The following is a 17108-nucleotide window of genomic DNA, read 5'->3' on the forward strand; positions in this document are numbered from 1 at the left end:
ACCATACACATAAAATCTACATTCTTGTACATCAAAAACTGTGCACTCACTCAAAAATATTTTGAAGTGCTTAATATGTCTTTGGCTATGCCACAGTCCCAGCAGGTACACTTACAACTGTTCTTCTTTGCCAGCCTGGCAGTGTTGCTGTAGAATTCATGCTCTTTGCTAGACTCCTACCTGGGATCTCAGATATGCAATTTACTCGAGGCATGCATTAGAAAAAAAAGTCCATATACTGAAATCAGAAATGTTGCACACTGATAATTCAACAATGTCTGAAGGTAGAAATGTGAAAGTTCGGCTTGTTAAGTTGATCTTCTTGAAATATAAGGAGTAAGTCAAGTTTGAAGAAAGAAAGTTCAATAGCTTAAATTTTATAAAGTGTGCATATTTACCCCGGGAGTCAAATGCTGTTTTAATTTTGCTTTGCTTGATCTAAAAGCTAGAAAGTTAGAATGAGGCTTCATGCAAGGATAGCAAGATCTAGAAAGCCTGGTTTTAGGGATGTCTGTGTTTGACAGGTTCCACATTAAAGAAGATACAGTTTCTGTACATCTCTTGTTTTGTTACTCTGTCTCTCTCTCTCTTTTTTTTAAAAAACAGAGCAAAATGTCAGATGCTTTGAAGCACTATAGATTTTTCTTAAAGTACAAGAATGTTGCCTCTTGTGATCTTGAGTTGGCCTTTGGCACATATCCTATGAACATATGAAATGATACTCTGTTCATGATCTGCCAAGAGAAGCACAGCCATCCATATATAAGGAGAAATATTTAATAATGTATCAGTCATCCTACTCATTCGCTCATTTTGACATAGAAACAATGGGAAGACAGAGAGGATCCACAAAAGTTCTGATGCGTTGTTAAATAAGCTAGGAACACGAAGAAGCTTTGATAGCAGCTGATTTAATTCCAAGCTTTAATAAAACCGGTAATCACATGCAGAAAACTAAGAGAACAAAAGTCAGGAAACATACACATTCCAACAGCAGTGTAGAAGTTAGATGCCTGGGAGAAAAAAGACTTCATATTGCACACACATAGGGATCACTCCCTATGGACTCAGATCTTTCGTAGGTTTATATACAATGAGATTTTAAACTGAGCAGATGCGCTGCACTGATATTTTCTTTAGTGAAAACCACCATATTCTTGCATCTCATTCAAATGAACAATTAGCTAATTTGTAAAAGAAACATAAATAAAATATCAGCTCATAAGTCATGGAATCATAACACTTAGACATGGAAAGGATTGTTAGGCTAACCAAGTTCCTTTCCATCTAGTATTGTTTCCTACAACATATTTTCCAGTGCTTTGTTCTGCCCAGTTTTAAGTTTATCAAACAATGAGGCTTTCACCATTTCTCTTGAGAAATGGTTTCTTAATCCAATAGATCAAACTGTTAGGAAGTTTTCCATAATGTGTTTTCTATATTGCTTATTTTGATTTCATTCCATTTCTCCCAGCTATACCTTCACACTATGGAATCCATTCCAAGCCATTTCAAATAATAGAATATGGGCATTTTAATATTAATATGGATGCACATAGAATTGTAACTAGAGCTGTGTGGTCGTTGTATATATTTTTCTGTGAATATTCAATAACATCTTTAAATAAGTTTATTACAGCCAAGCTTACAGATTTCTCCTCCACTTCCTTTCCTATCCATGTCAGTTGGTTACTTGATGACCATTTTGAAAAACTAAATCCTCTTTTGACATTTACAGATAAGCTTTGAACTGATATATGATATGTCCATACAGATTCAACAGGAAAATAATTTTATAAATGGAGAACTAGACAGGCAAATGTCCATATTAGGTTTATAACAAGGTAGAGTCCCAAACACATCAGAATGAGGAGGATGTGCTTTGTAAATCATCATCATTTACTTCTATGGTTTACTTAATTTTATATGTATTTTTCCCTAAAGTACACTAATGTTTTGGCTGCAATATCATAGATTATTCAAGTGAAATTTGCATGAGTTGTGTTGATAAGGAAAACAGATTTCCTGCTAAGCAATATGTGGAGTAAGAGTGACACTCAGTGGCAAGACCAAAGCATTTATTTTTCTTAGCCCTATTTTGTTTGATTCTCCCTGCTCTTCTATATATGAAGAGATGTAAAGGTTGATTCAAGCTTTGCTCATTTTGACACAGAAACAATGGGAAGACAGAGAGGATCCACAAAAGTTCTGATGCGTTGTTAAATAAGCTAGGAACACGAAGAAGCTTTGACAGCAGCCGATTTAATTCCAAGCTTTAATAAAACCGGTAATCACATGCAGAAAACTAAGAGAACAAAAGTCAGGAAACATACACATTCCAACAGCAGTGTAGAAGTTAGATGCCGGGGGGAGGGAGGAGACTTCATATTGCGCACACATAAAATTATTTTGAAATGCTGCCTCAGTCAAAAAGAATCACTGCAGTTTCTTAGCTATTGCTTTATGCCTTCTCAGGAAGTCAACAAGCCAGATCACTCCCTATGGACTCAGATCTTTCACAGGTTTATATTTAGGGCTTCAGTTTTTCAGGGTTTATTAATTTCATTTTTCAAGGGTTTTTTGTTTGAGCAACTTTTTAGTTTTATGTAGATGTCCACAAATCGGGGTTTTGAGGACTTTCTCTTGTATATGCCACAATGAGTAATTATATATATTACTCATTACAGTGGTACATACCAAAATAAGTAATCCATTTGTAATGTTCCATAGTGTGCTTTTACATAGTATACTGCTTAAAGCAGTACTACATTAAAGCACTCAAAAGAATCTTTAGTGCTTACCAGCAGAGTCGACACAGACCAATTAATGTTCATGCACTTTGGAAATTACATCCCCTTAGCTCACAGTACTGCTTTATGTACACAAGCCCTTAGATCCAAGTAACCATTCCCGGTGTCTATTGGGTAAACACCGATTTTGTTTTTTTACTGTTGTTATAGCAGTGTGTTTTATCTCTGTTTATTGGTTAAAACGGAAAATCAGAAACCCTATTTATACTGTTAGGCCTCCAGGCTTTTGTGCAGGTCTGAGTAGATTAAATTATGACGGACACTTCCAAACTCTCTAACAGATGATACATAATTAAAGATAAAAGGCCTGATTCTGCTCTAGCTTACATTGGTGTAATTCAGAAATAACTCTAACTGAAGTCAATAGAGTTACATTTGCCTAAGTGAGATTAGATTTAGGCCCAAAAGTCAGAGTAGAGCCTAAAACTCACCTCCATAAAGAGTTGTGCCAATGGTCTCTTTTCCCAAAGGTGGCTGCTCAGAAGAATCTGAATAATAGTTTTTCACAGCAGCTTGTATCACATAACTTGAAAATGGCTGTAGGCCTTCAATAAGTGCTGTATTTTCCTGAAGTTCCTGTAATTAAGAGGCAGAATCACAGACAATAAATACTTTTAGAAAATAAAGCACTGGATGTCCAAACAGGCATCTGGCAATGAAATGGGAACATATGATTTAATTACATAGGAAAAAAATCAAAATATCGCAGTACTTTTTCCAAAAAGTAAATTTAATGATCATGAAAGGTGCCAGATTGACCACATTAGAATGTTAACATCTCTAACAGATCAGGCACAAGACAGGTCATGGTCCTGCAACTGACCAATGTACTTTAATCCTGATTTTGGTGGGTCACTTCTAGGAATGAAGTAGGGTATGTCTGTTTTTGTGCCATTTTAATCCCTGGCCTCTCTACTGAGATTGCCAACAAGGATTTCAGTTAATTAGTACCAAGTGTAATGATATTTTTGTAACTGAGATCTGCAACTCATTTCATGTAAAGTACCAAGGAATAATCAAACTGTATCGTTTTATGCACAGAAAATGAACTTCTTCCATCCCACAAAATGTTTTGTCATTTTCATGGTATTATAAGGATGTGAGCTAGGGATTATCCAGCCTCCACTGAAGTAAATGGAAATCTTTTCACTGATTTCAGCAGGCACTGGCCCAAGAGCTAGGTGCAGTAATTACAGTTACAAAACCATATTGTTCAGCCACTGTCAGAGGGATTAGAAATAGCAACTGCAAAAAAAAAAGAAAAAAAGTAAGAGCAAAAGGACACTCATTTCCTATGGGATGCACACAAAGATACGAAATCAAACTGGTCTCAATGGTTATTTAAATAGATTAATAAGAGCCACAACCTACTTTTGAGGAGTAGAAACTGAAGGGTCCCTTCAAATGAGCTTTAGCAAGGAAATGTTAAGAAAGTAGAATATCAGAGAATCATCTTGTGTGCAAAATATGCTACAGAAAGCCAGGGAAGCTGCCATTTATGGCAAGAAGAGTCACACAGAAAGGGTAGCATGGTTTTATGGAGTGGGAAATTAACACATAGTAGTGTCTGTCTGTGGAAACAAGGTTTCATAATGGAATATCAAATACTTAGAAGTGTCATGGAATCACCTTTTCATAAACGATGGCATGCAAGTTTTTGCTCCAAAATAGTCTTACCATTACTGTACAATGTAGGCCAGACAAACAGCGGGCTGAGCTCCTGCCATCATTAGTAACTTTTCCGTAGTACACCAGGTACGTTGAAGTAGGGAGGGTTATGCCAGTGCACAGAAGTTGTGTTTTGACAGGTGCTAAGCTTACTGTAAAACTGGTGTTCGTAATATTAAGGATAGTAGGTTTCTCAGCATTTGAAGCTAGAGTCAGGCATCCTTTATCTAGAAGGGATGGGAGGGAAAACATTCTGAAGTATAACAGCTGTAGGGACATTCCAGATTTTAGATGTGATCCTACTGCCTTTAGCAACAGAAAGTATAAGTAGCAAATACTATCTTTTCACTGGTTTCATAAACAGATAAAGAAAAAAAGTCTGAATTTAATAGTTTGGGTTCATTTTTTGCAGCCAGTAAAAGTAAATTTTTTCAAAGTGAAGGATTTGTTTATTTTCTTGTAAGTTACTCAAGGACAGATTTCTAAATGTATTTAGGTGCATCCTTAGGCACTGTAGGAATATAGACCCACATTAGATTTGGGTGAACAATAGTATTAAATTGAGTTGGGATATTAGCATGAGCAATAGGCCCAAAGCATTTGACCAAAGAGAATATGATCCTGAGAAAGAATAATTGTTGTGTTGAAGTTGTAGAGAGCCTTCAGAATACCTGTGTTATTTTATGTCAGTTTTGAGCTGAAGTAATAGAAATAAAACACAATTAACTGGGTACCAGGTGCAGTAAATAATTGGCTACATAAGAAATTCCTTCATCTGGCCTCAGCTAAGGTCTAATAACTGGCAATGACTTCACTTGTTTGTTAAAGGGTATAAAAAAAGTAAACCCTTTCAAGGTTCATTACTAACACCTGCCTGACCAAGCTGGAGCCAGCCAACATGGGGCTAAGCACCCTGGATCAGCCCTTTTGTAAGTATCTTGATCAAATGCTTATAAATGTTTTGTTACTGCTTGGATGCAGTAAATTGCTTATTATTTAGCTTTTTAGGCTTGTTTAGAGCAATTGTAGCCTTAGGATTTAATAAAAAAATTTATGGTTAAATTAGTGTCGTGGCAATACCCTGCATAAATAATAATTCCAACAGAAACCTAAATACCTTTGAACAACTGGCCCTTAGTTACGAGTGCACTATAGCTAGATTAGACTGAATTTGCCTGTCATAGCAGAAGAGCTGCCATGCAAAATCTCATTTTCATTTTCAGTGATGTTTTTTCACACTACCTTTTTTCATCCCTCTGCTCACTAGCAATGTTCATGCTCGCAAATTAACTCTCACAATTCTACTTTGAGTCATCATACTGTCTTCAGGATGCCACACTTACAGGTTTCCTGTGGTTCCACTGTAAATCACCTCTTTTCGTATGACATTCAGGTTCCAAATTCTTTTAAAGAGGTATTGTCCACAACTCACATCCCATGCTCATGGAATGTATGCAGCATCTATTATCTTGATGCACTCTAACACGATATAACATGAGGCCAGTTCTTAGCTTTCATTCTGCCTTCTAAAATTGGCATTGTATTACAGTCTATTGCACTGCCCTATCTAAATCATTTTCCTCTGAAATCCATCTGCAGTCAGCTGGTAAATTTTAGATAAACACTTTTAGAATAATTTACAATCCAAATAAATTATTTTAAAAAGATGTGTTAAAATTTTAAAAACCTGCTACCTGGGTAGGGCTGCATGGCTGTGCTGTAGGCTAAGATTTGCACCTGTTTATGTGCTCTTTCCTGAAAGAAGAGGATTTTGCTTTCTTTATTTCCTTGATAAATTGTCATGTAGTCCTTTGTTACAACACTCCAGTATATAAACTGTCTGTCGACAGCCAAACTACCAATGGTCATATCTGTAGAAAAATATTACAGAGTTAAGTTTCAGAATAAAAATTAAGGGGGTGATTTTCAAAGGCAAAAGTGCAGTTAGATACCCAGTCCCACTGAACATCAAAATGAGTTGAGCATTTAACTGGCATCTGAGTCTTTGGAAAGCTCCTCCTGAAAAAAAAAAAAGACTTCTGACATTTTCTGACATGTCTCATAAAGGTGAAACATTTCCCTCTTTAACAAACTGTAGATTTGATGTCTTCTCTTCTTATCCAATTATTATGGTTAAGATTAATTACAGGAAGTGTAATTCAATGATGATAAACCCCAGTAATTATAGAACACAAAATTGTAGATTATCATTCACCTTGAATGGAAACCCTTACTTAAGGAGGAGATGACCCCTCACTTCTGAGATGAGATGTTAAAAACCAGCACCTGCTCTGTGCAGCAAGAACACTACACATCCCATAGATCCTTTTGTAATAGGACAGTTTTAGCCAAGTCTCTCTGGCTACAGTGTCTAGGACCAGGCTGAAAACAGAGCCTGGATTACCATTATAGAGTTATCAGGGTATGAGTCATCCTATAAGACTTTTTGTGCATGGAACACCTTCACCACATTCAAGCCATTCCCCTGATGGGGAGAAGGGAGACACTAAGGCCTGTATTACCCTCTGGCATATCTTTTTGGTTGTGGGAAGGAGACACACAAATCCTATCAACAAATAGATATTTCCAATATTAAACCCTCTCTATGTAATGTGACAATGTGGTAGATACAGTGGCATCCATTGAAAAGCAGCAGGAGTTGATGCAACACTGTGTCTATCTGACTGATGATTTAACGGGAAACAATAATTCCTGCAAATATCCCACACTGTTCCTTCCCCTGCTCTGTTTCAATGGCAAGCATATATAATACTCAGACGTAGACTTCTTTTTTCTGTCTTCACTTCAAAGTGGTTAATGTTGTGGAGAAAATCCATGATAAGTATTGCATTATTTTTGCTGAAAAGTAAATTCTTTGGAACAGTGAAAAGTATGGGACAGACTGAGAATTAAAAAAAAAGCATCAGAGCAATCTCACCTTGAAGACTAGGAACATTGATAACCCTCCAGCAGTGGCATCCGTCTAAATCTGAGGCCCAGATTTCATCCCTTCCTTTGATAAAGAAAATCTGAGACTTCTTGGAGTCAGACATATCTATAGTCATTGCTCTTCCGAGGTCTGTTTCTGTCACATTGCAACTGCAGTAGCTTCTTCTTGTCTGATGTTGTAAAGGTGTGTGTCCCAAAATGTGGTGCATGGTATTATTCACGATATCATAATAAAATATCCAGCAGCCTGAATCAAAGGCTTCCATCCAGTACAGACGACTATCAAATAAAATGTATCATTTACAATAGAAAACCTTGCTCCAGGCAACCTACCTTAAATACAGTCTTATGAATTAATACAGCCATAGAATCATTAAAGTTATTGTAGGGTAAATGCAATTCCCTCAGAGTGGTGTCAGGTTTTTTTGTTGGTTTTTGTCTATTTGTTTTTGGGTTTGTTTTATTCGTTTTTAAACAGAACATCTTTAAACAGAGGTCCTCTATGACCAGAACTGCAATGTGCAGATTGCAGAAAATTTTAATTTAGCTACCGACTTCCATTTTGTTTCACTGTAAATGGATTTTCATGTCAGTATAGCCATCACTTGAAGTCTTTAAATCAAGAATGGATGTCTTTCTAAAAGGTATACTTTAGCTCAACCAGAAGTTGTGGAGACAGAGTTTCACCCAGTAATTCCTATGGCCTGTGTTATGCAGGAGGTCACACTAGATCATCACAATGTTCCCTTCTGGCTTTAAAAACCTATTAATTTATTTAAATTGCTGTATTTCAACTCAATTAAAAACAAAAGTTATCAGTCATTTCATACCATACCTTAAGAAAGGATATGTTGAGAGAAATGATATAGTCAAGTATTGGTTACTTGACTGTATGTTCAAAGTTTTAAGGGATTTTGCTTTGAGTTCTAGATCCATAATAAATATTTGAGTTCCTTTCTGTGATGTTTTCAAGGCAACAAAGAGGTGTCTTGCAATCCAGTCAATTGCAAGACCTGTGACATTGCGGAGAAATCCATGTTTGAAAAGCTTAAGGGAAATAAGAAAACAGTTAGTATAGCAATTCAGAAAGTAGTATTTTTAATCCCCTGGGAAATGTAGACATTTAGAAATTAGTTTCTGTTTCATTTCATAACAAAAAGTCAAAATACCAAAAAATCATCAAATGAGAAATTTTGACTTCTTTGACAGAAGCAAAAATTGTCATTTCAAATCAACATTTCAACATAACATGTTGTTTTGGTTTTCTTAAATCAAAAAATAAAATAAAATAAAAAAAATAAATGCCATTTTATGTTGAAATGAAAATTTGTTTTATTTCAAAATGTCGATACAAAATGAAAATTGTCATCAGGACATCTCTTGTTGGAAAACTAATCTTTTTTATCAGCGTTGATATTTTCCAGGGAAAAACTTTGTTTCAACAAAGCCATATTTTCTATAGGAAAACTTTCCACATAAAACTTTTCAACAAGCTCTAACAGCTACAGATAAAATGGATTTTTCCAGACTGGATGAGGATTTTTATCATATTACTAGAAATCAAATAACCCAGTCATCTACAACTTGAACTAAGCATCTCATACAAGCTGGCAATAATTAAAGCAGAATGGGCCATGTTTCTAATGCTGTTTTCCCCATTAGAAGTGATTTGTTTGTCAGGCTTTTCTTTTCAGTTTTTAAACTATAATTGGGCTTTAATTCATCACATAGCTGGCCCCAAAATAACTGCAATAATATGCATATTTTACATGCGCCTTTCAAACAAGGAAATACACAATAGAATACCTGAAGCCTGGAATTATTCTGTATGTTCAGAAGAAAAAGGGAATCTTCCTGGCTATAATACATTGTCTCATCATTAGCAGTGTAACAGACACCCTTTATATCTCCTTTTGCTGAAAGACTCTGGATGGTCTGATTTCTGTCTATGTCAGTAAAGACCATCTTGTTGGCAGAAATAGTTATAAGACCTGGAACTGGAAAAAGATCTGGAGGAGAAAATGATACAGAACAACTGATACCAAACTCTCAAACAATAACATTCATTCATCATTATAAAGCATATTTTTATCATAGTTTCGCATCATGGCCATCCCCCCACCCTAAGAACCATGTTCTACAATAATTTCCTAGACTACTTCAGGAGATAGCCTAGAATGTCATTCAGCTAGTACAGTTCTCAGAAAAGCATCCCAATTCACAGTGTCCAGGGAAACTGTGAGAACTGCCCTAACCACTCTGGAGTTTAACACAATTGTTGCTTGCATAATTTCAACCAGAAGGAGAACTGGGACTAAATGAATAACAATATCTACACAGGAACTTTTACAGCTGAGAGCTGCAAGTACACAAAGGTGCCATTCAAGGTAACATTTATATTAGTTTCAACACAGTATAATGTGCTGACTGGTGTGTGTATTATACTGCCTTTTACTGGATGGAGTGCTCCCAGCTGCTCATTGTTTGTGATTATGTCATTCTTTAGTGGACTGTGTACAAGTGGATGTAAGCCTTGATACTAGCTACAGCTCATGGATAATCTCTGTTCGCTCAAAGGGTAGAGATTTAGGATTTTTGATGCGGGTCATGGGTTCTAATGCCCCACACTGCATACATGCTATTAAACTGGCAAAGTGTCTTTTGTTTGCAGCTATGGATTTTTTTACAACAGCCCAGTGAAAAGTTCAAATAATTGTCCTAGTTTGTTACAATGGGAAGTGGCCAGGACTCAGTATGTGACATTTGCCTTCATACACAGAATGTAAATTTGTGGTTGTTTGAACAAATCATCCATGGCCACGGCCAATCTGAGCTATATTTGAACCGTCATCCTAGTAGTAAAAGGCTCGATATCTCATTACCAAACACGTGTATTATTGAGTCCACCATGCAATAGCATTTGCATTGCAAGGGGTGGTAGCTGAATATTGATACCTGAGGAGTTAGCTTCTGCTATATTAGATAGCGGTCCTGGACCTGCCGATGTGAAGGCTTGCACCTGGAGATAAATGGAACAGGAGAAATGTTCAGGAGAAATGTCCACTAAGGCCCCAGTTCAGAAATCACTTAAGCATGTGCTTAATGATAAGAACATGAGTAGTTTCTCTGACCGCTCACATGTTTAAATTTAAACATGTGTTTAAGTGCTTTGCTGGATCAGGGCCTAAGTGGAGGGGGGCTTCCAAAGGTGGTCTGGGCAATGATAGTTCATCGTGTGTCTACCAACCACTTCTAGATCCCCAAGTAAAGGAGACAGGCTTTTCTCATTTCAGAGAGAGGTCAGGAAGTATTTCTCTCCTGCTGCTTCATATTGTAATTCTCCAGCAGGCCCAGCTGCTTCATTCTTGGACTAGCATGCAGCACAGCTCGCCTGGCGCCTGGTATTTTGAATTTAATGCATTACCAGCTCTGTGCATTATGGGGGGGGGGTCTCCGTTCTCACCTCATAATGAAAACCACAATGCCACGCTAGATTGAAACATGAGTCATCAGAGGCCAGCTGGTACCAGGCGTCACCTGAATCCTCACACTTCTTCCGTGGTGGGGCTGTCCTTGATCTGTGGAACTAAGTTCTGTTGGGTCTTTGACTCTCAGCCAGCCCAGGATTCAGAGCTACAATAGGATCTGTACCTAACCTGCTGCTGCTACCAGGGGCTTTGGAAAATGGGAAATTTTCCTTAAGGCCACTCCACGCCTGTGGAATAGTTATGAGAGGTAAAACACTATTGCTGTCCACATCACACTGACAGGCACAACAAAGCACTCCATCTTGTCATGGTTATAACACCAAAGAACCAGATCATCACCTTATTAATTTTCCATACCTGAAACCTCACTGTCAACCTGGGAAGCACATCCTTGAGCGAAAAGGACATCAGAGAGGGTGCAATGTTGCTTATAGTCCATTCTGTAAAAGTCTCATTGGTGCCACTTTGATTTACTATTTGATAGTAAATTCTGAACTTTGTTAACGCTCCGTTTTCTCTCCTAGGTTTATTCCACCTAAATTCCACTACGGCTCTCTCTTTGCCGCCATATGTACCATTATGTGACACATATATTCTGGGATTTGCAGGGGCTGAAGGAACTGTATTAAAAATACACACAAACATAGCAGAGAACTTGTGTTAAAATATGATGTTTGATAGCCCCTGCTTTTACCCCTGAGCCTGGGCTCTACAGTTAGTTTATGGCACCTAGGCTTTTAAAAAGAGAAAATAAAACATTCAGAGTTGTATTAATTCATTCTTCAGCCTAAAATTGTCCTTTAAAAACAATTTGATTTTAAGGTAGAAATGTGAATATTTCATTAAATAAATAGGTATGTGAAGGCATGAGTGTGTGTTCTAATGGTAAGATGGTTCCACTGGCTACTTCCAAAACTCCCAAGCTATGACGGTGATGGCTATGTGTTTTTCCTTGTCACTTGTGTATTTGATTTTAGCTTGATCATCAAAAACCCACACAACTGACACTACTCGATACAATGGAACTCAGCTAATGTCAGTGGAGCCCGTTATTTACGTCACTTACACAGAGCAGAGCATTTGTCCCACAGTCTTTCAAACTCTGTGAAACTGGCATATTGCACCAAACAGTTTTTCCCTGTGCTTTGTTCAGATGCGTTAATTCTACAGTAATTATATTGCGGTGTCCATTTAACTGATTCATCTTTGATCTGACCTGAGTAAAATAAGACACCTATGAAGTAAAAAATAAGTACCATTTCTAAAAACCCAAATAACCGTCTAAAGTATTATATGCAGGATTTTACTGCTCATTTCATAATAAATTTCAGTTAATCAATCTTAAAAATCACAGGAAGGGGAGTGGATATCACCATGTATTGTCTGTTCAAATGTCTGCATGTATGCACATGTGACAGTGGATTGTCAAAGACATTCAAGAATGTGTATCTGCATTCTCTGTGATTCGTCTCAACTCACAGTGAGCCAGCCCTGCAAGCAGCTTAACACCTCTTAAGAAAGGCCCAACCTCCTGAAATAAAGTAGGCCTTACTGCACCCATTAAATATTAGGAATGAGATTTGAAAGTCCGGTACCTTCTTCAGGGGCTCGAAGGGATATGGATGTCGTAGGTCCCTCCCCCCAGTACGTATAAGGAGTCACAATAAAATCAAACTGCATATAGGGCTCCAGCCCTTCAACTTTGTAGGATGCTACAGTCAGATTCCAAGGAGGCAGGCACCGTTCACTATCCACAAACTAAAATAAGCACAAAACATTTTTCTCCTCTCAGAAAAAAAACTTTGTAAACATTCCTGATCTTTAACTTTGATTTTCCAAAAAACCCATACCAAAATGAGAATAAATTTGTTTTGAATTTTCATAGCTCCACTGATTTTTATGGACTTGTGACCATTTACACCACCTGAGGATCTGCCCCTTTGAATCAAATGTAACAATAGTTTATCAAATGGGCTAAAATCAAGTGCAGATGAAGTTTATAACTATGGTTCAGGTGGTCAAAGACATATTATGGTCGACATTGATTGATTGTTAAATCAAAGTCATACAAGCAAACTTCAGAAGAGTTAGAAGAACTGTCCATATATCTATAAAAGAAACACAAAGGCACAATATGGCATAAAAGAACACAGACTATATGTCTAATTTTTAAAACTGTCAGTGTCTAGGAGCAATAATTTTAGATAATGGGAAGGAATCTCATGAATACCCTGGTCTGTAGAACCTTGGACTCCACACAGTAGAAGACAGTGCCCCATTCCACAGTTGTGGAAGCCTTCCAAAGGATGTGAAAATGTGAAGAATTCCCTTCAATCCTAAAGGAAGACTCCAGAATTGAATCTGGAATCACTTTGGGTGGAAATGAAAAGTTTCCTGTGGTCCAGAAAATGAGGAAAAAAATAAGAATTATGAACAATGGGTAGAATTTACAAATCTGCCTATGTGATTTATGAGCACAAGTTCCATTAACTTCCATTAGTATATTATTAATAATAAAATGATTTTGTTTGTTTAGGCCACATCAGTATCATTTGGTTCTGCTTCTACTGGTTTATTTAGTTACAAGTTACCCATCTCTATTCTGATAATTGTATTAACAAGATATTTGTATTCACATCTTTTCCCACTCAGATGTTAATAACCAAGAATGACAAGCTGAGAGTGGATACATTTTTTAAGTTCTGTTGATCAGAAAATCAAATACCTGGCAGAGGTTTAAGTGACCTCTGAGCAAGTGTAAAAGCTGCAAACTCTGCTGGTTGCGAAAAGGGGATGCTAACACTCTGATTGACTTCTTGTGCCGTAATGAACCGGTAGCCATTAATCCAGAACAGCCGTCCACTGTAATACAGCAGTGCACTATGGGATACTTCTGAAGAACTCCATTCTGCAAATTCAGTGACTACAGCATCACCACAACTGTGAAAATAAATATGGTATTACCTAAGCCTCAACTTGCTTTGTAAGGAAAAAAGGATCTATGCAATAAACTTTGATAGCTTAAACTTTATCCTTCGAGTTCTCCTTCCCCCTACAGAAATAATAAGAACCAATAAAAAGGTTCTTTCATTTCCTGCCCCTCCCCTCCACTGAACATTCCTTAGTCTGATGCACCACTGGAGCACCAAACACAATACTTTGTTTCTTCAGCTCTTATAAGAAGACACCTTTAAAATAAAGACAGGTTTCAGAGTAACAGCCGTGTTAGTCTGTATTCGCAAAAAGAAAAGGAGTACTTGTGGCACCTTAGAGACTAACCAATTTATTAGAGCATAAGCTTTCGTGAGTTACAGCTCACTTCCTCAGATGCATATATATATGCATATATGCATATATGCATCTGAGGAAGTGAGCTGTAACTCACGAAAGCTTATGCTCTAATAAATTGGTTAGTCTCTAAGGTGCCACAAGTACTCCTTTTCTTTAAAATAAAGTAAACATTTATGCTAAAATATTGTAATTTATTCAAAAGGAGACCGTATGTTATAATTTATTAAAGATATCCCTGTTTTTCTGTATAACTGAAAACGATTCTCCCACTTTGATTGACAGGGGCCTCTAGATTAGTGTGCCATTGTCCAGAGGTGACCTTTCTTGTCCTTCTCTCTCCCTTTAATTTTCTGCACTGCAGCCTTTGCACTCCACTGGAATTCCCCGATGGCCTTGTAAGATATACAGACAGTGACTTCAAGTTTAAAGAGTGTTAGATCTGGTCCTATAGCAGGGGTGGGCAAACTGTGGCCTGGGGGCCACATCCGGCCCTTCAGACATTTTATTCCAGCCCTCAGGATCCCACTGGGGAGCGGGGTCTAGGGCTTGCCCTGCTCCGTGGCTCCGCGTGGCTCCCAGAAGCAGCGGCATGTCCCCCCTCTGGCTCCTATGCATAGGGGCAGCCAGGGTGCTCCACACACTGCCCCTGCCTCAAGTGCCACCCCCACAGCTCCCGTTGGCCAGGAACTGCAGCCAATGGGAGCTGCAGGGGTGGCACCTGCAGTTGGGGCAGCACGCAGAGGTGCCTGAGGCGGGACATGCCACTGCTTCCAGAAGCTGCTTGAGGTAAGTGCCACCCAGAGCCTGCAACCCTGACCCTCTCCTGCACCCCAACCCTCTGCCCTAGACCTGATCCCCCTCCTGTCCTCTGAGCCTCTCAATCCCAGCCCGGAGCACCCTCCTGCACCCCCATCCCAAAGCCTGACCCCCAGCTGGAGCCCTCACCCCCCCACATACACCCCAACCCCATGCCCCAGTCCAGAACCCCTTCCCACACCCTGAACTCCTAATTTCTGGCCCCACCCCAGAGCCCTCGCCCCCTTCCACACCCTAACCCCCCATTTCGTGAGCATTCATGTCCCGCCATACAATTTCCATACCCAGATGTGGCCCTCGGGCCAAAAAGGTTGCCCATCCCTGTTCTATAGGCTGGCCGAAGGGGTTCTCCCTTTCGCTCACTTGGTATAATTGCTGCCAACAGAGCACACAGAAGTACCAGTCCGGATGCCCACTCAGTGAGCCCAGCCAAGGGATGATGTCTCCACTAGCTAGAAGAAGTCCACTCTAACATCAGGCATGGTACAAAAGATGCTGCATTCTCCTCAAACCAAACTGCAGGCTCCCCTCCCAGTTGAAGGCCATGATGACTCCAGGATGATGATGTTATCCACAAACAAATATGAAAGAGGGTAAGAGCAGTGAAAAAACTTAACTAAAGTTGCTGAACTAGGCCTGGCTTTTGGTGCCACAACAGAGTGGTCAGTTTCCCAACCCTTCCTCTCTCATGCTCCTAGCAGAGAAAACAAATATTAAAGATACAATGATCCATTCAGGACAAACGAGACATGGCTTTCTGTAAAGATCTGTGTGTGCACCTGGCAGAGTAGCTCAGTACAAACCTCCTCTGTCACACAGACAGTTTCATATCCATTGCATGGGTTAGGGCCAATGGTAATGGAGACTTGATGTAAATGTCCCTCATCGACCTTGTTCAGCCCTCTGGGAAAGGCTCTTATTAGCATAGACACTAATTTCTTCTTCATTTTCTTGCTGATGTAATAAAGTTCACCTAGTCCTAAAAAGTATAAATAACTCACAGGCAATCCGCAACCAGCCAATCAGCAGCCACACAAATAATTTGCTGGAAAATCTCCAGTGCCCTGCCACATTATTTCCGTATGAGAAGTGCAACTCTATGCCCAGTCTCTAAACTTGGGAGCCCAATTCAGAAGCTCGGTCCCACCAGATGGTACACCAATCAGTACCTATCTATGCTCATTTTAGAACTTAAATGCAGAACTGAACATTCTGAAAATTGATCTCCCTTCCCTCACAGTTCCAGTGACACAATGGACTTCCCGCTCACATTAGGAGCCCAATTCTGCTCCCACTGAAATCAATAGAAAACACGCCATTGGCTTCAATGGCAACAAGATCAGACCCCAAAGCTGAATTTGCCTGATTGTCTTCAGGGTAATCTACTCTTATTTATTAAAATCTATTAAACTTTCTTTCCAGCTGTATTAATGGTGATTTGATCTATCATGCGACTTCTAGGTTTTCTCTGATCCCAATTTATCTTCTGGGCAACAGATTAGATATATTACCAACACATCATTTTACCACCTTAGAAATATCTTTCAGCTTTGACACGTGCTATCCAGAAGAGATTTGAAAGGCTCAGACATGCTGTTTGGTCCATTAAGATTGATTGCTCCTACTCTCTCTGCTCTGGAATGCCAGAGACGATGATGTAAGCCTTGCAGTTGGTTCACAACTGAGTTGCAAGTACAGCCCCTCACACGCAATCTAATCAATGTATTTTGATTGTTCGGGGTTCACAGTGCACTGGCCACCAGTGAGTCTGGGATCAATCTTAAAATTCAGTTGCTTGCATACAGGGCTGGGTCTACAGCACAAGCTCGGGTTGTGATTCTCCTGCTCACGTGCCCGTACGTGCGCTAACGGCCACGGAGCTAGCGCCAATATAAATAGCAGCATGGCACCAGTAGCCGTGGTAGGGGCAGCCGAAGCACAGCTGAGCTGTGCCAAGTACTTGCCCACTGGTTTCCGGTGGGTTTGTACTGGGCACGGCTCAGCCATGCCTCCCACGGCCACTACCAGCGCTGCCCCAGCCACGCCGGTATTTATACGTTCGCTAGCTCAATGAAAACTAGCAGGA

General features: G+C 39.1%; 1 protein-coding gene across 1 annotated transcript in view; it reads right to left on the reverse strand.

The window, feature by feature from the left end:
- Positions 1 to 17108, reverse strand: part of ROS1 (ROS proto-oncogene 1, receptor tyrosine kinase) — a 93747-nt gene that overhangs the window by 44211 nt on the left and 32428 nt on the right. Inside the window, exons 16-26 of the mRNA XM_078851966.1 lie at positions 13641 to 13855; positions 13146 to 13309; positions 12511 to 12673; positions 11273 to 11535; positions 10383 to 10446; positions 9234 to 9436; positions 8263 to 8474; positions 7417 to 7706; positions 6173 to 6349; positions 4488 to 4705; positions 3242 to 3386 (exon numbers count right to left, since the gene is read on the reverse strand). Coding sequence (XP_078708092.1) covers positions 3242 to 3386; positions 4488 to 4705; positions 6173 to 6349; positions 7417 to 7706; positions 8263 to 8474; positions 9234 to 9436; positions 10383 to 10446; positions 11273 to 11535; positions 12511 to 12673; positions 13146 to 13309; positions 13641 to 13855 — 2114 coding nt within the window. The remainder of the gene's footprint in view (positions 1 to 3241; positions 3387 to 4487; positions 4706 to 6172; positions 6350 to 7416; positions 7707 to 8262; positions 8475 to 9233; positions 9437 to 10382; positions 10447 to 11272; positions 11536 to 12510; positions 12674 to 13145; positions 13310 to 13640; positions 13856 to 17108) is intronic.

The sequence above is a fragment of the Lepidochelys kempii genome, chromosome 3 (genome assembly GCF_965140285.1).
Source record: "Lepidochelys kempii isolate rLepKem1 chromosome 3, rLepKem1.hap1, whole genome shotgun sequence".
NCBI classification, from domain to species: Eukaryota; Metazoa; Chordata; order Testudines; family Cheloniidae; genus Lepidochelys; species Lepidochelys kempii.